Source organism: Littorina saxatilis, linkage group LG9, assembly GCF_037325665.1.
Source record: "Littorina saxatilis isolate snail1 linkage group LG9, US_GU_Lsax_2.0, whole genome shotgun sequence".
NCBI classification, from domain to species: Eukaryota; Metazoa; Mollusca; class Gastropoda; order Littorinimorpha; family Littorinidae; genus Littorina; species Littorina saxatilis.
In genome coordinates this window covers 18,411,489-18,437,735 of record NC_090253.1, presented here as the reverse complement: position 1 = coordinate 18,437,735, position 26,247 = coordinate 18,411,489, and the positions used below count along the sequence as shown (strand labels likewise).

Below are 26,247 nucleotides of genomic sequence, written 5' to 3'. Positions count from 1 at the left end.
AAAATACGTTCTTTTGTTTTTAAGATGCTGCAAGACTGTGTGTTCATATTAGTATGTCTCCTCATGCATTTGTGTGTGTGTCTCAGGGAAAACTTCCCTGTAAGATCAAATTACGATAATGAATGTTCAAACTGAACATCCTCATTTCTCAACCTACCCTATGCGGGTTTCAGGGGAAAATGACTTCTTCGTACCGGGTGCACAGGCACTTGAACACTCAAAGTTATAAGAAGAAGAAAATAACGTTAAGAAAAAATTGCGCTTTGCACTTGAATAAAACATGCACTACAACACATACACAAACATGAATTATAATTTGTCTGTTGCCCCTTTTAGATTGCTAAAAAAAAAAGCTCCCATTATTTTCCACAAACAAAAAGTATCACAAATGTTCCACTTGAAACTTAATGCCTGCCATGTATCTGCCACACAGGTAATAGAAAAACAAGTCGCGTAAGGCGAAAATACAACATTTAGTCAAGTAGCTGTCGAACTCACAGAATGAAACTGAACGCAATGCCATTTTTCAGCAAGACCGTATACTCGTAGCATCGTCAGTCCACCGCTCATGGCAAAGGCAGTGAAATTGACAAGAAGAGCGGGGTAGTAGTTGCGCTAAGAAGGATAGCACGCTTTTCTGTACCTCTCTTTGTTTTAACTTTCTGAGCGTGTTTTTAATCCAAACATATCATATCTATATGTTTTTGGAATCAGGAACCGACAAGGAATAAGATGAAAGTGTTTTTAAATTGATTTCGAAAATTTAATTTTGATAATAATTTTTATATATTTAATTTTCAGAGCTTGTTTTTAATCCAAATATAACATATTTATATGTTTTTGGAATCAGAAAATGATGGAGAATAAGATGAACGTAAATTTGGATCGTTTTATAAATTTTTATTTTTTTTTACAATTTTCAGATTTTTAATGACCAAAGTCATTAATTAATTTTTAAGCCACCAAGCTGAAATGCAATACCGAAGTCCTGGCTTCGTCGAAGATTACTTGACCAAAATTTCAACCAATTTGGTTGAAAAATGAGGGCGTGACAGTGCCGCCTCAACTTTCACGAAAAGCCGGATATGACGTCATCAAAGACATTTATCAAAAAAATGAAAAAAACGTTCGGGGATTTCATACCCAGGAACTCTCATGTCAAATTTCATAAAGATCGGTCCAGTAGTTTAGTCTGAATCGCTCTACACACACACACAGACAGACACACACACACACGCACGCACATACACCACGACCCTCGTCTCGATTCCCCCCTCTACGTTAAAACATTTAGTCAAAACTTGACTAAATGTAAAAACGAATGCAGAGATAACGTTCGTTTGCACTGAATTACACATTTGCGGTGTGGTGGTGAACATGTAGCCCTGTTGCTGTTTGTAAGATTAAGTGTGTAACCAGATGTTCTTTATCTGTGCTGTTAATTCTTGCAAGGCACACATTTCCTTGGCAGAGGAATGTCTTTATCAGATTGTCTAAATTTAAATCCAGTTTGTCTTACCAGGTGGTTTCTGCAATGTTGCAGGCTACATTCTTGTATGCATGTTATACATGCACAGACATGCTCTGACCAGTCAGAATTACTGCTCCTTTACAGTTAAGTTGTTCTACCCCTCCCCCCTCTCTCTGTCTCTCTCTGTCTCTCTCTCTCTCTCTCTCTCTCTCTCTCTCTCTCTCTCTCTCTCTCTCTCTCTCTCTCTCTCTCTCTCTCTCTCTCTCTCTCTCTCACACACACACACACACACACACACACACACACACACACAAACACACACACATGAACAGTCAAAAACAAACAGACGCACACACACACACACACACACAGAAATTATGATGCACACGCCCTCATTTAGCCAATTTTAAAAACAAGACAAGAACAACAAACATGCTAAGCCAGTCAACAAAAGTTTTGTAAAGCAACACAAGGAAAAACAGAGCACAACATTGTCATTTCCAGTTTCACCTCTGACTTCAAATTTAAATTACATCCTCGATCAAAAAACAAAAGAAAGCATCCTACTATCACAGATTTTCACGCAAGACAACCAGACAGACGAATTGCACTGTACACAAGAAAAGTCCCTTCTCCAGCGAACTCAACTAAAATCTCAGCAGATTTATTTACTTAACCTTGAAAAAAAACACGTCCATCACATACTTAACTGTTGTGACCTATTTTCTTCAAGGGAAGAAAAGAAGAAGAAAAATCCTCCAGAGCCCTAAAGGTTTCAACACCAGCAGAAAAACAGTTAACTTTCCAAGCCCACAAGGGCTGTGAAAGGGTTAATTTGCAAAGCCCTCTGGGTCAATATCGCAGCAGTAAGCTCACTGCGCTCGATCTTTACAGCTCGTCTTGCCCTGTTCAAAGAACAATCCTAATTCTTCTTTGTCCGTTTTCATCTTGGACCAGGGCCATCGTTTGAGGGCAAACAGCAACGAGTTCCACCGTCAGTGTGTCTGTCTATACAGGCTCATGATCGCTGACACCTTGCATGAGTTTTTTACCTCCATTTTCTCTGTTTTCTCTCCTTTTCTTCCTTGTTGGCTGCATACTCAAAATTGACTACATTCGTGTGCCTGTGCATGCGTCCAAACACAGGATATTCGCAGGCCTGTGGTTGGTCATTCCAGTGTCAACCTGGTCAGGTTAGCCCAGCATACACACTTGGTCCAGGGACTTTGTTTCGGTGATAAAAATCCTGCAAGTTCAACTGAAACTATGGGAGATGACATACATGGCTCCTCATAACAAATCTCCTGAGTCAGTGGTTGTAAGCTTTCCCTTTCCAGCATGCATGGGTCATTGTTTCTTTAACTTTTGTGTGTGTGTGTGGAAAGTATAGTTAATATAAAACTTAATACCCCATTAACGCAGTTTCAATCAAATAAACGAATAATCTGTCAAAGGAAATCAAATAAGGCAAGATATATATGCAGTAATAAACATAAAATAGCTCAATCAGATGAGTCATCATCAGACTAATTATGAGTTACTAATTTAGCAGGAAGGAAACTGAAGTTCTGAAACCCATTGTTCAACCTCTAAACGCTATTTCTAACAGGAAACACACAGCTTCTCCCTGTCAAATCGTTAGAATGATTCATTAAAGGGAGGAAACTGACACATTCTGACCCGCAGAATCACCTCAAGTACAAGGGTCATCTCCCTTGACTTGATAAACGAGAACTTTCAGTTTCAGTCTCAAAATCCCTGTCGGCTTATGCAAGCCGTGTGTGTACTCTTAGGTTACGTCCTGTAGCTTTTGCCGTAGATAGTGACATGATACATGTGTAAACAGTGAATTCATACATATATATACATATATCATATACTGTGGACCCCCCCCCCTCCCCATTTTAAGACCTTCAAAAATCCAAGAAAATCATGTCTTAAAAAGGAGGGAGTCTTAAATTAAAATGGGGGTAATTTGGTAAATGTACAGAGGACTGGTTATGAACAGAAAGTCTGAGAAAACAGGGTCTTAAAAGGGAGGAAGTCTTGAATTAGAGGGTCTTAAAGGGGGGTTCCACTGTATATATATATCTGAGTAAACAGAAAAATCCACGGAATTAATGCTATCTAGGTATACTAATACGATCCACGACCTGTGCACATTATTGTATTACCTGAATCTGATACATGTATACATATTAACAGAGACCTATGATATTAATAGTTTGCTTGCTTAAGCTTTCATACATGTGCTAATCTATCCCAATAGTTTTCTCTCCACGCACAGGGAGCCTCAGGTTCCTCGACTGACCCACTGGCTTGATCCTTTGGTCTATACTAATTACTACAGTGGAACCCCTCTTCCCTAACCCCCTGATTCAGTTCTCCGAAAATCTGGTCTTAAATGTGGAGTCTTAATGTGGAGGCAAATGTACAGCTCAGAGATTATGAAAATAAATTTTGAAAAAGTAAAACCTTAACACTAAAAGGGGAGCAAGTCTTTAATCAGGTTTTTTTATCAAGAGAGGTTCCACTGTAGAACCAATGGTATAATTTGTGCATGCATGTCCTGTGCTACTTTGCTCTTGTGTTTGTACTGAGTCAATTAGGAGAACTTCACTTGATAGTCAAATGGGGAGCTTAGTTAATACATGTATGCACTAAATTTACTGACAGTATTCATGCCCTCTGGATATAAATTATATTACCGTAATTTCAGGGATGTCATTAGGTGTCGGACATCGGTCATAATTATGGTCAGGTCTCGGTCAGATGTCCTATAATACTTTGCAGAAGGCGGACTGTGTCAGAGAGAGAGAGAGAGAGAGAGAGAGAGAGAGAGAGAGAGAGAGAGAGAGAGAGAGAGAGGAGAGGAGAGGAGAGGAGAGGAGAGGAGAGAAGAGAGGAGAGAGAGAGAGAGAGAGAGAGAGAGAGAGAGAGAGAGAGAGAGAGAGGGGTTAAAAGTGAAAGCAGCCAAAAGTATTCTCAAATTCTGAAAATGTAGTTCTAATCGGTTTCTCAAATCGCTTTTCTCACTTCCTTGCCTTGTCTTGTTTCTTTGTTTTTAAACTTAGCTGATGGAACAAACTATGTATGAGGTATACATGCAACCCCAATTAAACACAAGAGAAGAAAAGACAACATAAAGAGAGAACAGTTAATAGCAGACCATAAAGTGTACGACTACGACCACAATGTAGGTCACCTAAAATGTCCGTTTTGTGAAGCCGGTCAAATGTCCTTTTTATGTTGATCAAGTCAGGACATTTGACCCATTAGCACACATTTGTAGCAACATCCCTGCGGTATACCTGTTACTTTGCTCACTAATCCCTGTAACTGTAAGTTATGATAGCAGTGACACAGTCTTTCAACTTCAAGTCAATTTGTCCAGCAAAACTAAAACTGACAAAATTTTGACTCAGAATTATGTCCATTCATTAACTGTTCATATGAACCAAGGCAAAAGTACTAAATTTACTTGAGTACTAGTACGTATCATAGTAGAACCACAGAGACAGATAAACAGACAGACATGCAGGTAAACAGAGAGAGCTTTGCTGGCTCATACTAGAAATGTTAACACATTTTCATATTTTCTGAGAGCATCAGAGAGATTCATACATTACTCATCCACAGCTCATTTCTTCAGCTTGAGCTTAAAGTTAAAGGCACTATCCTTCCCGTGTAAACTGTTTGGCTCGCCATCTCACTCTCACATCTTCGCACTCTTTTACATGGGATAAGCCTATCCCTCCACTTGGTCACATACTAAAAATGAACAGCCTTAGGTGCTCTCTAAACAGTTAAGGCAAAACAAAAAAAAGTCTGTTTACGGTAACATAGGCCCAAAAAATAGGGTCGGTAGGTCGGGATTTTTTTTTTTTTTTTTTTTTTTTTTGCAAAAAACCATATTTTTACGTTATTTTGCCAAAAAAACAAGATTTTTTTTCTTTTTTCCCCCAAATGCCAAAAAAAAGTCTAGGGTCGCGCGAAAAAACTAGGGTCGGTCGGGTTACCGTAAACAGACCTATTTTTTTTTTTTGGCCTAAGGAATTTGTTCATGCATTTATGTTTTTTAAAGTCACCAGTGGCTTTTTAAGAAATTAACTCATCAAAAAATCCACCTCATAACAGCAAGCAGACAAAGTGTTGATTTTTGGTGTGTGGCCAGGTGTGTGTGTGTGTGTGTGGGGGGGGGGGGGGGGGGTTGGTCGGTCTTATCCCATACAAATGTAAATGCCTGACCAGATCCATATATTTTTTTTATAATATATATAATTTTAAGCAAAACATGGGAAGGAGTATGCTTTTAACAATACAGTGATACTTTTTTTAATAGGTTACAATAAATCAATTGCAATGAAAAAGCATCAGTCAACAATGCTGAAATAAGTTTGTTATTGTTTGATTTTTTTTATTTGATCTTTTCATGCTGCAGCCTTCAAGGCCGCTGAGTGATCCATAAATATCAAAATATACATGACGACATCATGACTCAAGCTGTTGCAGACACATCAATACTGCTTGCAGCTGAATCACATGAATAGCAGATGTCCGAAATTGGCACAAAGCAAATAACATGTACATGTACATGGGTATACAATGATACATACTATAAAAGAATTCAGAAGAAATTCTAAGTGAGCTCTCTTGAATTTTGCCTGTGTTGACACATGATACATGTAATGAATTCCTGTGCTTAAGTCAGCAGCCACAATCATAAATCAAACAAAGTTTAGTTATATTTCAAAAAGGGAATATTATGCTGGAATGACAAATAATGATTTCACAATTAATTAAGTTTTCCTTTTTATCTTTTGCTCAGATTTGGAGCTAGTATTGGTCAATCACTTCACTAATCACTATATCAATATCAGTAACTATCACTATCACAGTATCAGTCACTCATACTCAGTCATACTCAACTTTCTCAAGTCAGTGAGGTAATAAATGTCATAATATGTTGTCCTAATCCTATCCGTATCACGATCAGTATTAATGCTGCACAAATTATCCTGATGAATTAACAAGAATGAAGATAAAAGTTGAAACCCTCTTTTGACGCAAACAATTCTGCACAGCAATTGTCTACACAGATGTGAAGAAACAGTCTGCAGTTTTGAAAAGAGTACCTTCTTCCACAACTTCAATAAATCACAGTGGATCCCCTATTTAACTTTTAAGACCACCGTTTAAACTGAAGCCCCTCCACCCCACCCACCCCCCCCCCCCCCCCCCCTGGACCCTAGTTTTCAAGATTAACTGTTACTTTTACTTTTACTGTTACAGTGTTAGTATCATCTGTACATTTTCCTTGCTTTTTTCTTGGGGGTTCCACAGCACTAAAACTAAAAGAGAGTTAACACTTTTTCCACTTAGCATGCATACAATACACAAGTACTCACCGGTTTCTTGTACCGCATGCTGCCACTGCGTTTCAAGGTGCCGCCTTTCACTACGTCCGCCTGCATGTCGACAGAACTCCCATCCTTCCCGGGTCGTACGCTCAGCTCAATCAGCTCTGGAATCGGTTGCACCTTCAGCTGCAATGACGCGCCTGCCGTCTGGATCAGCTCCACAATTTCCTCTCGATTCCACGTTTCCACATTCTTGCCATTGACCTCCACAAGACGGTCGCCTGGCAGCAGAGGAGTTTGGTTGGAGTTCGGTCCTAAGCCTGGTTCTGCAAACACAACGTAACGCACCCCTGATCCGTCCGAGCTGGGCAGGGGTCCTCGACGCAGACTGAATCCAAACCCACCTGCTGGGTTTCTGTTCACGGTTACTTCCCGAATTCTTGGAGGTTTGACTGGAGCCAGTGGGGGTAGAGGTAAGTCCTTGCCCTCAAATGATTTCTCTGTGTGCTCGACTTCCACTGGCTTTAAAATCGAAGTGGCAGAAGCAGGTTTTGGACTTGGAGTCTGCAACTGACCTACTTGGGAGTTTGTCAGGCCTGACAGCTCTTCGTTAAGTCGAGTGTTGTCTTGCAAAACTCTAACATCGTCCAATCTCTCATGATTGACCTGTGGCTGGTCATCACCCTCTGCATCAGCTTTACCTTTCAAAATACTGCGTGGTTTTGGCATGATCTCTGGCTTGGATCTGGATGGGTCTTTCTGCCCTGGCATGGATTTACTTCTTGATACACCTGTAGTTGGGGACTCCTTGCTGGGACTAGGCTGTGTTCCACTTGAGGTGCTTCCACTAGCGCTAGCAGCACTCATGTTGCTTTCACTGCTCTCACTCTTCGCCACAGCATGGTCAGCATCAGAGTGGGTTCTGTGGCTCTTTCGGGAGCGGTCCCGATCACTCAGGCGATGAAAAACTGACCTTTTGACATCCTCCAGTCGAGACATTTCCTCAGGAGTGATGTTCTGCCTCTCCTTCTTCTCTCGTTTCTCTTTTTTCTCATGTTTCTCTTCCTTTTCTTTCTTCTTCTTCTCCTTCTTCTCTTTGTCCTTGTCCTTGTCTTTCTTCATAAAGTTGAACATCTTGACCTCTTCGTTAGCAGTGCAGGCACTCAAGAAAAGCGCTGCGTTTCCTGTATCATAAGTGGAACGAAAGTTAGTGCGTAACAACAAGTGCTACTACAACCGGCACATCAGTTGATCGACAGCAGACGCCGTTTTTCCTTGTTTGAGGAAGTGACACCCTCCGTCTTGTTCCAAAAGCTTGCAAAGTCGATCGCAATGAAAAATAATCAGTATCCAAACGTATCTTCATCCGAAAAGGTCCCTTTCTATGACATGGTGCACAGAACAGCCGATCGCTTCAAAACTTCCGCACTTGGGGACTTGTTTTGATACCGCAAAGTGGCCACTAAAGACAAGATGGCGCATTGTCCGAAAACCGGATGGAAGATCCCTTCCGAGGATAGTCACTTGTCTCCCTTTGATCGTCTGCTGTTGGTGTGGTTTCGGCCTAACTTCAAAGACATTCTGTAAACAGCGAACTATCGAAAGCGTCTTCGCAAGTACCTGTGCACCAATTGCACTACATGTTTATGCACTTTATGGACCTGTCGTCCCCGTTCTCCCACCACAGGATTGACTGAACGTTTCTCAGTTTAGCACGTATGATCTGAATGTCAAGTTTCATTCATGTTGAGACAATTCCTCTCGAAGTTGTTTTGTTTTTTGGTGTGTGTATTTTTTATTTTTTAAAATTTTTATTAAGGGTGGGGTAGGGGTGGGGGTTGAAGAACATCAGGTATATTCGGTGTAGCACCAAGGGAATGTCAGTTTCCCTGGTTGAGGCAGTAGTCATTCTTACACACTGAGATTTGTCAAGTTTGTTGTGTGTGTGTGTGTGTGCGTTTGTGTATGCCTTTGTGTGTGTCAGCTAGTGCGTGCGGATGTGTGTGTGTGTGTGTGTGCGTGTGTGTGTGCGTGTGTGACGGTCAGTTTGTGTGTCAGTGTGTGTGTGTGTTTGTTGGTTCTTGTTGGTGGTGGTGGTAGTGGTTTTTATTCAGTGTGTTGTTTTGTTTTTTATGTGTTTGTCAGTTGTCAAGTTGTTCTTGGGGGAGAGGGGGGGGGGGGTATTAATTTTGTTGAAGAACATCAACCGGTATATTTGGTTACAGCGATGTTTGTGTAGTTGTTTTCAGTCACATCAAAAAATTGTTTCTCCATTTGCCGAGAATTTGTTTTTCATTTGTATTTATTTCTTTTTTTCATTTTCTAATTTTTTCTTTCTTACTGCATGCGTGGCTTTCTTTTTTTACTGTAGCTATTTTGTTTCGCTGTGTGAGCCAATAATTTTAACTGTTAACTGAAATGCTTGGGCACATCAGTCCGCACAGCCTGGATCGACTGACGGCCCGGACAGTCGATGCATGAACTCTTCACAGTCACAACTACACAGCGTGCACTCCGCAACTGTCGTCTTAATAACCCAACACACACACACACACACACCGGCACACGTACCGCACACACACTGGCACTCTCTCTCTCTCTCTCTCTCTCTCTCTCTCTCTCTCCGCCGAGTCTCTCTCTCTCAGCCGTCTCTCTCTCTCACACACACACACACACACACACACGACACACGGTGACACACACACACACACACACACTCACACACACACACACACAGACACACACACACAGACACACACACACATACACACACACACACACACACATACACACACACACACACACACACACACACACACTGGGCCCGGCCGCCACACACACACACACACTGGCACACACTGACACACACACCTTGCGTACACTGACTGACATAGTACAAACTGACTACTGTTATGTTATATCAAACACTGTACATAAGGCCATTCAGTTTCTTTGGTTTATGAAGTCTTATATCGCGCGCGTATCTCCAGACTCGGACTCAAGGCGCAGGGATCTATTTATGCCGTGTGAGATGGAATTTTTTACGCAATACATCACGCATTCACATCGACCAGCAGATCGCAGCCATTTCGGCGCATATCCTACTTTTCACGGCCTATTATTCCAAGTCACACGGGTATTTTGGTGGACATTTTTTTTTATCTATGCCTATACCATTTTGCCAGGAAAGACCCTTTTGTCAATCGTGGGATCTTTAACGTACACACCCCAATGTAGTGTACACGAAGGGACCTCGGTTTTTCGTCTCATCCGAAAGACTAGCACTTGAACCCACCACCTAGGTTAGGAAAGGGGCCCGGGGAGAACATTGCAAACGCCCTGACCCACAGGGTCGAACTCGCAACCTCTCGCTTCCGAGCGCAAGTGCGTTACCACTCGGCCACCGTGACCCAGCCACTGTGTAGGCTACGCACCCGGGTCCGGCACACCGAGTCAGAGACGTGACTCGTCAGTGACAATATAGATTGTTTTCTTTTCTGTTAACTTCGGAATAAACAAGTGGCGTTTTTGTTTTCTATTCGCTTTTTCTTTCCTTTGTTTTTAATGAGTTAATCGATATTCAGCAGACTGGTCCACTCGTGCAGGAGTTTCTCTTCTTTTCTTTTTTCCCCTTTTAAGTCTCGGCGTCGTAAGCACTTGAAGCGAGGTTCTTTGATACAAGCTCCTGTGACAGACAAACGAAAACGGGCTGGCACTAGTGTGTGTTCTTGTAAGGGGATGTTTACTCTGGAAACCTATCCTAAATTGAACTAATAAATACACAATTTTACATTGTTCTCGCGCAAATGGTTTGGAAATCAATGTAGTTCGATCGTTACACGTGACACTTTGTCCAATCAGTGTTTCTGCCGTTAAAAAGGAAAGCAAGTCAGTTTGTCCTCCACTCCGAGGCGGAGGGCTCTGGTTAACCGATTTTGGGTGTACTGAAATGGGAGCTACCAGTTCAATGTATGAGGGTCACCATGGGGGGGGGGGGGGGGGTGTCTGTGCACGAGCACGTTGACTCTGAGGCCAAAAGTGCCATGCGGCACGGTGATCCACGGTGCGGCGTTACGAAAAAGCTCCATGCACGGACGGTGCACGTTACGAAAAAGCTCCATGCACGGACGGTGCACGTTACGAAAAAGCTCCATGCACGGACGGTGCACGTTACGAATAAGCTCCATGCACGGACGGTGCACGTTACGAAAAAGCTCCATGCACGGACGGTGCACGTTACGAAAAAGCTCCATGCACGGACGGTGCACGTTACGAAAAAGCTCCATGCACGGACGGTGCACGTTACGAAAAAGCTCCATGCACGGACGGTGCACGTTACGAAAAAGCTCCATGCACGGACGGTGCACGTTACGAAAAAGCTCAATGCACGGACGGTGCACGCCGGTGTAACACGAAATTTTTACTCCACGAAAAATTTACTCCGGAGTAAATATTTCGTACGAAATTCTTACTCCGAGTACACTTTTCGTACGAGAAAAGAACTCCCCAAGGCACGAAAAAATTACTCCCTCCACGAAATTTTGACTCCCCATTTTTTTTACTTCCAGTAAAAATCTCGTATGCAAAAATGGGATGCGGGCGAAGGGATAATGCCAATAAGTGATCTTGCGCATACGAATGTCGCGCTACCCTCCTTCCACCCCTTCCACCACCAAGACTAACACGGGACAAGGGAGTAAACATTTCGTACACCTGGCATGGGAAGTTAAATTGCTCGTGTTGGGGTGAAGTAATTTATTCGTTATTTATTCGTCAGGGGAGTAACATTTTTGAACGAAATGTTTACTCGGAACTCACCTGTCTTGGGGAGTAATTTTCTCGTGCAATGGGGGAGTGCTTTTTTCGTAAAGGGAGTAACTTTTTCATACGAAATGTTTACTCCGGAGTAAAAATCTCGTGGGAGTAATTTTCTCGTGTTACACCGGACCTCTGTGCACCGGTGCACGCTACGAGAATTTCCCCATTCCCATGCACGTTACGTCCAAAAAGCCCATTCCCGGTGCACACGACCGTGTGGTAAAGCATCCCCCCTCATGTATGTCTCTGGAGCTACTAACTGCCTTCTTTAAACTTTATTTACCAAAGAATAAGCGTAAACCCGTGTTTTAATCCGGTCTCGTTGTCAAAGCAAGTTGGCTACATTTGTTTTGTCAAACCGCGGTAACGACTCGTCAGACTTTTCTGGACTGCAGTGATGCTCAATGGAAAAGCCTTCGCGTTCTGTCACGTTTTTGTCCATTTCTCAATAACGCTGCTTTCAGTTATCTTCAACACTGAATCTGAATCACGGCATGCAGAACTCCCTACTCTTTCAAACTGCAACTATATGAAGTTTTATTTTTTCTCAAGTGTCCCATTTTTCAGAGGCAGAGACCGTACAGTAGGCCTACACTCTACGGTCTCGGGTTATGGCACAGTAAGCTTATAATCATAAATTTACGCTTTATTCCTAAATGGGTTGATTGTTCTCAAAACTGCTGATTCGCAACCGCGGTTGGTTTGTTTACCTTGACAAATGGCCGACAACTGTAAACGTGTGTAGGTGTTAGAGTCGGCTTCGGACAGATCGATCCGATCAATCGCTATAAATAACATTTTCCAGGTGTGAGTCAACTGGAGCTTGACGGCAGGCAAATCTGACCCTTCACAACAGGACACCGTGACGGTGACGGCTTTTGCAGACGCAAGAAAATGGCTGAGCACCAAGCACTCGAGGGACAGTTCAGTACGATCACGTACTTCGGATCTTGTAAACCCAAGTTTGAACCTGTCAAAGAGGACCAGCAGCTGGAAATAATGACCTTCTTGGAGGCATCCAGGCAGATTTTGCCCTTTCTTGGTGTGTATGCTTTTATGCATTTCATCAAAATCTGCTCATGGTGTTCTTACCAAAACCATATATATATTAAAGTAGAACTATGTTCTAGCAGTAGTTCTAAGCGGGTTTTCTGCTTCCTTTTACTATTATAATTTACAAGTACGTCCCTTGTTTGTAGCATCTTGTTTTGGTGCATACGAGTTAGCCCTTTTACATATTCCATATGTGGCACATAATATAGGCCTACTGTGTCTTTCAGTGAACATATAGATCTCTTGTAAATACTGTAGTTTGTCACTTGTAATACTTTTTGCAACTGCATATATTCAGGGGTGGGACTTTCCGCGGACACAACTTACGAATTCCGCTGGGGTAATCTATTTTTCCGCGTCCCATTTCATCACAGTATCTATAACTTGTTGACTGAATGATATGTATTTATTAAGTATGGAGAGAAGTGAAGATGGAACAGAACACTGGAGTCTTGAGAGTTAAATTGTGCTGACTGAAAACTCCTGATAACTAATAGTCATTTTGAGCTTCAATGCATTGGGGCGTCACTTGGATCATACTATTGCCAGTATTGGATTATGGATACATGGTTCATTCCTTTAGTATATTGTACCATTACAATGTTACCATTGTTGTGTGAAAGTGTTGGTTTTTTTTTTGGGGGGGGGGGGGAGTGAGGAGAATGTTTTTTTTACCTGATCCAAACGAGTTGAATTTTAGTCTCAGAATGCACCAGATTGCACAGATTTTAATGTACCATTTTAAAAAAATTCGGGGGAGCATGCCCCCGAACACCCCCAGATAAAAGGGATTTCCTCGTTTTTCATCACAGAAGAGTCTGCATGATATAGTGCTACTTTTCATTTCAAGGTGTGTTGTTTGTGTTCTAATTTTTTCATAATTTTATTTTGCAGAAACACTTGGAAAAGCTTTTGTTTTTGTGAAGAAGGATGTCCAAGGCAACATTGAGGTAAGTTTGTTTCAGATGAAATTGCCAAAAAAATAAGGGTAGATAAGTCTAGCTGGGGAGCAGGTGATAGATGGTTTTATTGACCAAAAAAATCAAAGCAACTTTTATATAGTGCTTTTTTAAATAAAAAGAAACGTCCACCGCTGGCCCCTCAAATTGGCTTTAGGTTGGTATATTTTTAGGATTTAGTTTTGCTTCTTTCTTTCTTTTTTATTTTATTTTTTATCTAGGAGCATATTTCGTTTCTTTTTATTGTCCTGAACTTGTAAAAGCTGTGTCTACTAGATGCCGGAAAAGGGTAGCTTTCCTTGTGAAGTCTTCCAAATCTAGGTGTTTTTAAAGGTCAAAAAAAGTTCTTGGGTTGGGAAAAAAACCCATAAGGTTTGTCCGGGAACCGGACACTGATTTGTTTGTTTTAGGCGTAACCATGATTCTCTTTTCAGTTTCACTTCAAACTTTTCAGTCGTTTGTTTGAAAGGTGTATAATGAGTACCGGTAAGTTTGCAGGCATTGTGCAACCATACATTTTTGTTTCATAATCAGTACAACACTGTTCCCGAGGGAGGACTGTCTGTGTCTGATCATGGCTGAGCAACACTCTGTTCTGAATCCCTTTCACTCTTTTTTTTGGTTTATCTCATGCAGGCTGAGTAACTCGACTCTTAGTCTTAAACAGAATTTTGGTATAAGTCCTTTTCTCTTTGTCTCTGTATGTGTGAAACCAATGTCCTGTTCTGTGCTTGTGTGTGTGTGTGTGTGTGTGTGTGTGTGTGTGTGTGTGTGTGTGTGTGTGTGTGTGTGTGTGTGTGTGTGTGTGTGTGTGTGTGTGTGTGTGTGTGTGTGTGTGCGTTTTCTTTCTTTCTACCCGACTATTCGTTTGTGTGTTTACTTTTACTTTTTGACGTGTGACATTACTTTTTCTTTTGTGCATGTCAGAAAATTGAAAAGCACCGTGCAAAGGACCCAGAGAAGTACAAGACCATCAACATCATAGTGGAAGAAGACCAATCTGCTGAGAAGAAAGAAATGTCAGACGGATGTGTTGGGGTTCTCTGGCTGAAAAGGTACTTCTTCGTCTCCTTATTATTCATCTTCTTCCTAACTCATTGTCTCCCAGGTACGGATATATCTGTACCCACTCATATGGCTCTATCTGACCAGGTACGGATATATATCCGCTCAGACTGTTAGCTTCAGTTGCTTCCTGAAATGTCGATCTAAGCCTGCATTCCAGCATGTTGATACTGTTTTTACACAGTTACTACAATTCTGAGTGACCTGCTGCAGCACAGCTGGTCTCGGCTTAAGCAAAACTTGGTCAACATAGGTGGGGTACAAAGTGTTAAAAGGTAGAACACTGCAGGTTTACACTTTATTCTTTTCAAAAGAGTACAACCTAAAAACCCTGTTAAGATCCTCTGATTTAAGACATTTTCTTTTTTTTGGAGGGTGGGGTGGTGAGGGGGGATGATTACAAATTGAAATGATGAGTTACCTTCTCTCTTTCAGAGGCCTGGACTTCATTCACAACATTTTTGCCGAGCTGCTTGCAGACTTGAAAAATGAGGTCACAGATGAAAACATTTCTCCAACAATTGGCAGGGCATATGAAAACAGCATCAAAAAGTACCATGGCTGGATGACACAGAAAGTTATTGGGGTAAGAAATAATGCTGACAGTAATAATGGAACTTTATTATAGAATAGGTAAAGAAAATAAGCTTAACCCTCACCTTATTCTATGGGACTTTGATGACCCAGAGACTCACATAAGTCTTGGTATCTTTGAAAAAAAAATGTTTTACCCTGCAAATGGGATTAGTATGACACCATCTTCGAGGGTGTGCGTGCTTGGTATCTGTGTGTTTCCAAGTCTTTAGACTTTCGCTGGAAACTTGGGATCTAAAAGAAAAAGCATGCAACTATCTTTTTGTATGCATTTGCACACAACGGTGGTATGAATCATGATCCATCAACTTGGCACTGATCTCTGACTCTGGGAAATACAGAAAAATCTCATACCATAGAGGTATGGTACAAAAGGTAGAGGTAGGAGAGACAGACCTTCAGGATGGGGACAGCGTGTGTGTGTGTGTGTGTGGGGGGGGGGTGTTTCAGCTCCCTTGGCCTTTTTGCTATATGATCTTGAAACGGGATGGGGACAGTGTGGGGGGGGGGGGGGGGGGGTGTTTCAGCTCCCTTGGCCTTTTTGCTATATGATCTTGAAATGGGATGGGGACAGTGTGGGGGGGGGGGGGGGTGTTTCAGCTCCCTTGGCCTTTTAGCTATTTGATCTTGAAACGGGATGGGGACAGTGTGTGTGTTTCAGCCCCCTTGTTGGGCTTTTTGCTATTTGATCTTGAAACGGGATGGGGACAGTGTGTGTGTTTCAGCCCCCTTGTTGGGCTTTTTGCTATTTGGCCTTGAAATTAGCACTCTGGCATCATTTGGTTCACCTTCATGGGATCACACTTTGGACCTCACAGTCTGGATGATGCGAGGCGTTTATGATCCATACTCTTTAAGAGAAGGCTTCAATGTATACCGAGAGGCATAAATTCCGCAAACAGAACTTTAAAAAATCACAACAAATCAACTCAGTGGTGAATGTTTTCAATGTTTGAATATTTTATTTATTGGCCATTTTAGTGTTTATAAACCTTCGCTTTATTGATTTTGAATAGAACATCATGAAATGACAATTTTTCAAAAAAAGTGACTGAGTCCAAGCGCAATGATTTCGGAAAACGTTCAGTGTTCATCACGTTCAATGCTTTGGCCAGCTCTAAGCATCCCAATCGCTTGCTGTCTCTCTCCTTCATCAAGTCGTGGCATGATTGCGATATCTGATAAGCCAAACAGCCAGTTGCATTTTATAGGGCCATACACTATCTTTTTTACGTTATTGTCTCCCGTTCAGCCCATTGTCTTTATCAGCACAGTGAGCTGTGGCTGGATCAGCAATACTGCAAAGCGCACGCTGACAGCGTGAAACATTTGCTCCGACACTCAAGATGTCAACTACAAATTACAGGTTCAATCTGATTTTCATTTGAGAGCAAAATCGTTCAATGCACTATTTGCAGAATTTATGCCTTTCAGTATATAAAGAATGGATTGAAAATGACACACATCAGAATTAGGTACAAACATGACATTGATACTGCCTCTTTGAGAGTATGGGTCATACACAACCCACACCATTTAGATAGGATAAACACTACAAACTTCCTTTTTAAATTCCATATGTGTAGTGTATACACATTAATCCACATCATCTGGACTGTATAGTTCAAATTATGTCATTGCTTATTTCATGGACCTGTATCTTACTGTTCTTGTAAGTCCATGCTTATTTGTTTGTTTTCAAACACAATTCTTTAAAAAGGGGTTTATAGAAAGTCCTATGGTATTTGAGGATTACATAAAGTTTCAAGCAAAAAATGGTGATGAACGTAAACTCTCACCATGAGTAAAAAGCTCAAGATGGCAGAAAAAGAGGACAAAGTATTGTCCATGTGCATCCAAGCTGACTGTTCTAAGCGGCCAGTTTCTCTTCAACCCATGATAATCCTGCTGTTACCCAAAGTTTTCTGTTTTTGGGATGTGTTGTTTTGATCATTTGAGTCAATCACAAAAGCCATGGGATTACATGTACATGTTTTTTTTTATCACAGGGTGTGATAAAGATGGTGCCATACAGAAAGGATTTTCTTGAGAGGCTTATGCTGGAACCGTCAGCTACACCAGAGTTGGTAGGTGAAACTTTCCTCTTGTTCCTCTCTCTTTCTTCCTATCTCTGTCTCTCTATCTTCTCTCTGGCTTCACATCTCTCTATCTCAGTCTCTCTGTCTCTGTCTTCCTATCTCTCTATCACTGTTTCTCTCTTTCTTTCTGTCTTCCTATCTTTGTCTCTCTCCCTCTGTCTGTCTGCTCCCTCCCCCTCACCCTTGTCTCACCCGCGGTGAATAAATACTCTGTTTCGCGATACGAATTACAAAAATAAACACTTTTTTGTTCGGCTCTACTTCTTCCACTTCCGTCACACAAAAGCAGCGCTTTTCCGTGCACAGCGCTTTTCTGCACAGGTAGTACATCTAAGTATTGCAATTCGTGTACAAAATCCCTCCCATCTTCAAAATATTGCCACTAATATATACTACCCCTCCCATCGTAAATATTCTGCATTAAATTTGGTGGGCATATTCAGGTGGACCCCGGGCACAAACTGGTGGATGAAAAATTTCAACACGTGCTCTAAGACGGCGAACCACCACGCTGCATACTCTGTCTCGCAATTCACCCGGCGGAGCTATATATATCTATCTATATATATATACGACTTGTGTCTGTCTGTGTGTCTGTCTGTGAGTTCGTGATGCACGGCCAAAGTTCTCGATGGATCTGCTTCAAATTTGGTGGGCATATTCAGGTAGACCCGGGACAGGACACAACCTGGTCGATATTTCAACACGTGCTCTCAGCGCGCAGCGCTGAACCGATTTTGGTTCCACCTCAGCTACCCGGGCCCCCATACCGACACACCAAAGCCGTTACACCACATCACAACGCCAAAGTTCTCGGTGGATCTTTTTCAAATTTGGACACCGTATTCAGCTACACCCCGGACACAATATCATCGATGAGATATTTCAACACGTGCTCTCAGCGCGCAGCGCTGAACCGATTTTGGTTTTTGTGTTCATTTCACCATTATAAGTAACTCTTCCTTATCTTCTCCAGTGTTTTGCGTTTATCTCCCTTCCTTCGTGTGGCTTCAATCCATATTCCCGTTTGTAAGTTACTATTTTTAGAATGTCACTGCGCTGTCCACAACGCTTCCCTTGCACCCGTAAGTTGTTCTTACTGTCAAAGTGAAAAGGTCGAATCAATTTATAGCCACGCGAAAAATACACTCTCACCTATCTCTATATATTTATAGATATAGATATACATATATACGGCTTCTCTGTGTGTGTGTGTGTGTTTGTGTGTGTGTGTGGGCAAAAACCTGTGTATTGTAGAGTTCTGTTTGTGATGTGGTCTAGCGGCTTTTGTCTGTCTGTATGTTCTGGCATTTGAGAAGCCACAGCAGATAATATAGGGCTAAGAAATAAGCTCTAAAATTCTCAATCCCGTTTGACAGGACTTCGCCTTCAAAGGTGATTGTGGTGAACCGCCACGCTGTCTGTCTCTGTCTCGCGATTCACCCCGGCGAATTCACCATTCCCAGTAACTCTTCCTTATCTTCTCCAGTGTTTTGCGCCTTCGTGTGGCTTCAATCCATATTCCCGTTTCTAAGTTACTATTTTTAGAATGTCACTGCGCTGTCCAGAACGCTTCCCTTGCACCCGTAAGTTGTTCTTACTGTCAAAGTGAAAAGGTCGAATCAATTTATAGCCACGCGAAAAATACACTCTCACCTATCTCTATATATTTATAGATATAGATATACAGCAGTCCCTCTCATGAACGGACACCCTTGGGCCATAGCAAAACTGTCCGTACATTGCAGGTGTCCGGTCACGGGAGGGGTGACCACACCACCCCCTCCCCCATACACTCACACAGAGACACACAAACAACAGGATTGAGTCTATGATAATCACTTCTTGTGGCTACTAAACAATAACAATAAACTCCTAATACTTCTTTAAACGTTCTGTAAAAAGGATTTGTATGAAAAGTGTTGAAAAGAAGAGATAAAATAAATCCTCAAGGCAGTGAACACACTCACCATGCACCGACATACGAAAGCAGCCACACAAACACAGCACAGAGGAGCGTGTGCAGATGCTTTGCAAGAATAAGCTTGAAAACCAGTTTGAATAAATAGCAGCAGATAGAGCTGCATGTCATAATCATGTAATTTATTTTTTTCTTGTCTGGCTTTATTGACTGCATGCCGATCATGTGGCATGGCAGTGACTTAATTTTCACTCTTCAGTCGGAAATACACTGTACATAACACAGCTCCCATTCTCCCTCACTTTATTTAATGCCTACCCCAAGCCGTGACAACTGATGCTTGGAAATTGTGTGGAAGAGTACACCTCTCTATTTCTCTCCAATGCTCTTCCTGCTGACATGCAGTGACACCGGACACCCCACTGAGTTTAGCCAGCTATCCCTCCACCCCCCCCCCCCCTTCCTCTCTCTCTCCCTCCCTCCAGCCATGTACTGTTGGGGGCTGTGGCCAGAGAGGCCAGATGCACTGTTCACTCAGAGCAAAACCAGTTGACAGTGTCGTAACTTTTGACAAAGCAAGACAACTGAAGGGTTCATAGATTAGGCAACCGACTCACTGGTCAAGGCTGAGGGGAAACAAGAGTATCTTGTCAATGAAAGAGGTTAGGCCTACACACAGACACACGATGCTGAGAACTGTGGCCGGTTTTTCACTCACTTTCGCTCAGGACCTTCATCAACTGTGGTTTCTGTTGTTTACGTCCAACAGACAAGAATAAAGAGCTCAGTGCAGTTTCATGTTGGCATCTTCGCATGTACTCCACTCCTGACCAAAACTACCCTCCTCAGTGATGGGTACACGTGCACTCAAGTTATCAGTGACTGTCATCACGCCATTGCGGCTGTGATCTTTGTACCAAGAACCGGACTGCTCTGTTATCGATTTTGTTGTGGTGAAAATTTGACGATGGTCTGTCCGTACATTGGAGGTATGACCTGCTGTTGGGACCGAAAATGAGTGTCCGCGTCCACGTTTTGCAGGTGTCTGTTTAAGGGGGGGCAAATATAGAAGGAAAACACTCCGTGCCGAGCAAATGTGTCCGTACATGTCAGGTGTCCGCTCACGCCGGGGGCCGTACATTGCAGGGACTGCTGTACATATATATATACGGCTTCTCTGTGTGTGTGTGTGTGTTTGTGTGTGTGTGTGGGCAAAAACCTGTGGATTGTAGAGTTCTGTTTGTGATGGGGTCTAGCGGTTTTTGTCTGTCTGTATGTTCTGGCATTTGAGAAGCCACAGCAGATAATATAGGGCTAAGAAATAAGCTCTAAAATTCTCAATCCCGTTTGACAGGACTTCGCCTTCAAAGGTGATTGTGGTGAACCGCCACGCTGTCTGTCTCTGTCTCGCGATTCACCCCGGCAAAGCCGGGTATTCCTCTAGTAAATATATATATATATAAAACATCAGAAATTGTGAAAGAAACAATTGAAAGTCAGCAGAGACTTTCTTCCGAGATTTGTTAAAATCTCTTACTCTTAGCAGAGAACGAGAGAAATAAGTATCCCTTCACAGACAGCCTATTGGGAGCATCAGACCCTCCTCAAGGGGGACCGAGATTTACAGAGCAAAGTCCCTTTGTGGGGGACGTATCGCAAGGTAATCTAGTCCTGAGGAGGATCATTGTATTTGTACCCAGACCAGACACGTGTTTCGACACTATTGTGTCTCATCAGTGGTCAGGTGGTACTTTTATATATATACTTTTGAGGAGATTGTTTTTAAATATTTGCATATATATTATATGCAAATATTTAAAAACAATCTCCATATATGCAAATATTTAAAAACAATCTCCTCAAAAGTTTTTGTGATGAATATGGAATATGTTTATTAATGATGATCCAAATGTTCGCCCCCACGGGAGGCTTCTTCAGGGTGATAGAATGATTAAGGATGATTCAAATTGTGCCACCAAGAGAATGGTGTGACATAATACAATTATATAATAATATAATAATTATAATATAATAATCGTATATCCAAATGTACTATTTAAATAGAATTCTTTTTATCCAGGTACTGAAAGATATAGAGCTGTATGACGTGAACTTGGCAGCGACAGTTAAACTGATGGATGACCTGCTCACCAAGAACAACAAGAACTCTGAAGAGAAGGTCTAGAGGCCCCCATGCAGCACTTAGACCAGTGATGAGAGAATGAGTACTGTATATTGTTATGAACATAAATACATATCTCAATGCGAATTGCTTAATGCATGACATTTGCTCAACCAGAGATCTATTCTGTTGTTGGACTTGGAACCAAATGCAATAATGACACATATGCTGAGACCGTTTAAAGTCATATGCTTTGTTATTGTGACTTGTCCATAAAATAATATTTTTTTGTTTATCTGTTAAGATGGTGATCAACATAATGCGCCTTTTTGATTGAAATGCCTGGTGGCATACGATTTAAGACATTATTTTACTTAAAGGAAATTTGAAACTGTAAAACGGTTGAACATTGTTGTGCTGAGGTTTGCTTTTAAAAAAATTAGGGCCCGAAGAATTTAAGAAAATCCAAAACATTTATTTACCAAAATTGCGCAATACATGTACTATTGTAGTTATCACTTGTGTAGCATGAGCGGCAAATGTGTTGGGTTGTTTGTTGGCCACATGTTTTGTCTGTTTACCAAGATTGGCAAATTGTTCAGGTTTATCAAATACAGTACATGTTATACTGTTGTGGCGAGATTGACAAATTTTGTAGGGCAGGTTTATCGACCACATGTGAAACAAGTATTGTTTGCCTCTTAATTTGCATGGTGCTGACAACAGTGAGCCTGGACCAGAAATGGCAATGCATAATTGTATCTTTCTAACGGGGCAGCAATTATGTTTGATCTCTTACGTGCTTTAATATGACAGGAGAGGGGGAAACCATTTTGTGGCTCAGGTGATTATTTCATTTATGTACTGTATGATCATACAATGTATCACCAGCGGTAAATATTGTAAGGCATTACGGACAATACATTGTCACGGGACTGTTTGAGCATTTTCATGCTTATTTTGGGGGTACTTAAAGAGGATGAAATGAGGTGTGCAGATAACGTACTTAGGCCTGAAGTTTAACGCTTATCATGTTTAATATCTGCTGGCATAAATGTACTAGTTTTATCAATTGTGCAGGTTGTTTAACCATCACTGCTGTGTTTTGAGAGTGATATGAGGTTTTAGCATACATTTTACAGTACTTCATGGTTTCTTCTGGATTATTGTGCTTCTTATCCTTGATGTAGATAAGTTAAGGTTGAATTTGTTTGTAATGGGATGCCCAAGTTTATACAGTCGAACCTGTCTATGACGACTGACCAGAAGTGGTCACTATAGACACGTGGTCACTAAATGGGAAGGCAATAGACGGGCGCAGTGGCGTGGTGGTAAGACGTCGGCCTCCTAATCGGGGGGTCGTGAGTTCGAATCCCGGTCGCTGCCGCCTGGTGGGTTAAGAGTGGAGATTTTTCCGATCTCCCAGGTCAACTTATGTGCAGACCTGCTAGGGACTTAACCTCCTTCGTGTGTACACGCAAGCACAAGATCAAGTGCGCACGGAAAAGATCCTGTAATCCATGTGAGAGTTCGGTGGGTTATGGAAACACGAAAATACCCAGCATGCCTACTCAACGAAAGCGGAGTGAAGCTGACTATGCTCTCAGAGTATAGTGTGTGGGGAACCCAAATGGGCAAACGAGCTCACACGTAACCAGACAATTCTGGAACGCTGAAGAAGAAGAAGGAAGGCAATTTATATAGAAAAAAACAAACTTGTCAGGGTTCCTTTCGGGTGGTTGTTATTATGTTCACCAGGGCAGGTTCGACTGTAGTTTGCACGTTACATAGTTCTAATTCTACATTCCTTTATAGTTTCATTCTTGTAGATATGTTCAAGGAATTGTGTTTGTTTTTGTTGTGGCTTTTCTTTTTCGCTTCTTCCTGAATCCATACTGGTGTGAACATAAAAACACAGTCAGTCAGAAACTTGTCAACTGTTGAATCTCAGAGCTGCGTACAAGATGTTTCACTCGATATTAATGCGTCCATAACTGCATTTGAATTGTTCGCATTTCTTTGCTTGTTGCTTTAAAATATGCAAGGGCTAAGTGCTTTCTCTGCTTTTGGCCTGCATCAAAGGTTGTGTGCATATGGCCAAGGAGTAGAATTTACATGCTCCCTGTTGATTTTTCAAATGAAATCCAGTTAAGAATTATATCAGTGTTGCCAGTGTGATATCTTAAGATACAGCATCATTCTGTGAGAATACCTTGAACTGCTGCAGGCGATACCTGTTGATACTTTTGTTTTCTTTTTAAACATTTGAAACATGTTCAATCTGCTTCCTGTGCAGATATATTGTGAATTTTGTGTCTGATTTCCAATGGTCAGCGTTCCGGTGTCGATGTGCTTTCATCTAAAATGTCTGCTTTTTTTTGTCCAGTCATTCCATTCCAGTTTTGTGTTTTCTCTGTGATATAAAATTGCTAATACTGTACTATTGTTTAAGCAATATTTTATTCTTGTTCCTGGTCTCCGGACGTGTATTTGGTGTTTTTTTCTCCAGAAAATATGTCCTTGTTACCATTACAACTTATCACTGCACCCCTGTCTTCTACCACCCTCCCTAAATGCTTTTCATCGGCTGTAATTTTTAAACCTATGACAACTTTGCATTCCAGTGGCGCCATAACATTTAATTTTGAAAATGTTCACTTAATTGGTACCTGCCAGGAGTGTATGCAACAATCAGGTTGTGAAGGAATCTAAGACCAAGAAAGGTATATTTATGGAACATCGAAATACAAAACACCTGCAAGAATTTGCTTTTGAGGAAAATTTGGTTTGTCTATTATAATTGAACGTTTTATTTCCATATACTAACCTTTTTTTGTTTTTGTTACATGTATTCTCAATTTTGGAACATTGGCAGTCTACTTGTTTCAGATTTCAGGTTGTGGAGGATTTTATTTTTTAAACACATGTGTTCCTCTGTTAACATTGTTGACTTTTCAAAACTTACATTTTAAATGTGAAGTTATAATACAGGCATGGGAATTGAAGAAAGTCAAAAGGGCTGAAAGTATTTGGGCATGCCCCCCCGGAATTTTTCTCTCTCCAAAGAACCCAAATGGTGCAATTTGGTGTGATCTGAGCTCCAAGTTTGCCATTAAATTCCGTTTTTAGAACCATTTTGGCTCCCCCATTTATTTTTTCGGCGGAACAAAAAAAAATCGGCTGAAATTTGTCTTTTGGCAGACAATTCCCATGCCTGATAATATCTCTTGCAATTTTACTTTTAGGTATGGTTACAAATATCTCCAGAGTTCTATTTTTGTTACCTGAATTTGAAAACCTCCCTTCTAACACAGAATGATATGTATGCTTGTTATGTATTTGTTCACCAAATTAAAAAGAAAGTGAAAACCACAGGCTCTGGAGTACGTACACTACCTCATTTACAGCGAGAGATTTTGCGTGCGTATGCATGTGCGCTAGTGAGAGAGAGAGAGAGAGTCTCAGATACAGTAAATTTACAAAAGTAATAAATTTACTGATTTCCTAATTTTTTGGAGTAAATATACAATTTTAGTGTTCACTCATGGAATTTTCAAAGAAAATTCTAGGAAATTTGTAAACTTCTTGATTTGAAGGGATAGGAAATTTGTAAATTTACTTTAAACAAATTTCAAAGAAACTGAGTGCCTTGTAGAAACCATTGAGTGGAAACCATTTATTGAAAGTGGCAGTGTTCTGTAGACAGAAAAGCAGGATTCATTAAGAGTGGTAGCATTCTTTAGATGGAGAAAAGCAGAATTCATGCAAAGTGGCTGTTGTCTGTAGACACAGAAAAGCAGAATTCATGCAAAGTGGCTGTTGTCTGTAGACGCAGAAAAGCAGAATTCATGCAAAGTGGCTGTTGTCTGTAGACGCAGAAAAGCATAATTCATGCAAAGTGGCTGTTGTCTGTAGACGCAGAAAAGCAGAATTCATGCAAAGTGGCTGTTGTCTGTCGACGCAGAAAAGCAGAATTCATGCAAAGTGGCTGTTGTCTGTAGACACAGAAAAGCAGAATTCATGCAAAGTGGCTGTTGTCTGTCGACGCAGAATTCATGCAGACTGGCAGTATGCTGTGGACAGACACAAGCAGAGTTAGCAAAGAGTAGTGGTAATCTGAACATACAGTACATGTACTGCAGAACGTGTGCGTGGTAAAAAAAAGTCTCATATCTACACCTCTCTATAGATATCTTTACCTAACCGATGATTACAGCATATCGGCCCCTCACTTCATTTAGCCCACCAGCAAAAGCGGTGTACCGGGGTGTGGCCACTGTTTAATTTAACAGTTTCTTGGAGCCAGAAGTGAGAGTTGGATGTTGAGTGAGGACCAGTGTTCCCGTCCATCCCCCCAAAAGGGAGCTGCTGCCGGGTTTACAAAGGTGCCACCTCTCCTCAGACATCCCCTACACCCCAGTTAGTAGTTTTAGTAAATGTTAGCAAAAGGGTTAGAATAAACCTCGGCCTTTAACAAAAGTGAGCATGTATGAAAAACATCCCACAACCATCAGCGTCTGGACCCTCAGCACCAGGCAGCAGCTGTCCAGGTCTGTGGAAGAAAAAGGCTTAGTTACGGCAACATTCAAACACACATTTCAACACATTTTGCTCACACAGTCACACTCGAAGGAAACCAAAGAAATTAAGACTCTACCTGTTTTTAAGCAGCCTGTTGCAACTGAATCCTCACTGCTGTCTGTTCAGTGTCTCCACTGAAGCCATGTGGGTGCAGTCCTCCTTTGTCTTGGTCATCCTCTCGCTTGGTCTTCTCAGGCTGCAGGC

At 41.6% G+C, this 26,247-nt stretch overlaps 2 protein-coding genes across 2 annotated transcripts in view; one reads left to right on the top strand and one right to left on the bottom strand.

Moving 5' to 3' along the window:
• The window catches only part of LOC138975507 (unconventional myosin-XVIIIa-like), a 142,086-nt gene extending 133,699 nt beyond the window's left edge, over positions 1 to 8,387 (bottom strand). The window contains exon 1 of the mRNA XM_070348211.1: positions 6,880 to 8,387. Within this exon, the coding sequence (XP_070204312.1) occupies positions 6,880 to 7,965 (1,086 nt within the window). The 5' untranslated portion in view covers positions 7,966 to 8,387. The remainder of the gene's footprint in view (positions 1 to 6,879) is intronic.
• A 3,967-nt stretch (positions 8,388 to 12,354) lies between these two features.
• On the top strand, positions 12,355 to 24,836 carry LOC138975506 (glycolipid transfer protein-like). The gene is made up of 6 exons (XM_070348208.1): positions 12,355 to 12,691; positions 13,597 to 13,652; positions 14,589 to 14,716; positions 15,162 to 15,312; positions 17,330 to 17,407; positions 21,421 to 24,836. The coding sequence occupies exons 1-6, from the start codon at positions 12,544 to 12,546 to the stop codon at positions 21,523 to 21,525; spliced, it is 666 nt and encodes a 221-aa protein (XP_070204309.1). The 5' UTR covers positions 12,355 to 12,543; the 3' UTR covers positions 21,526 to 24,836.
• The last annotated feature ends 1,411 nt before the right edge of the window (positions 24,837 to 26,247 follow it).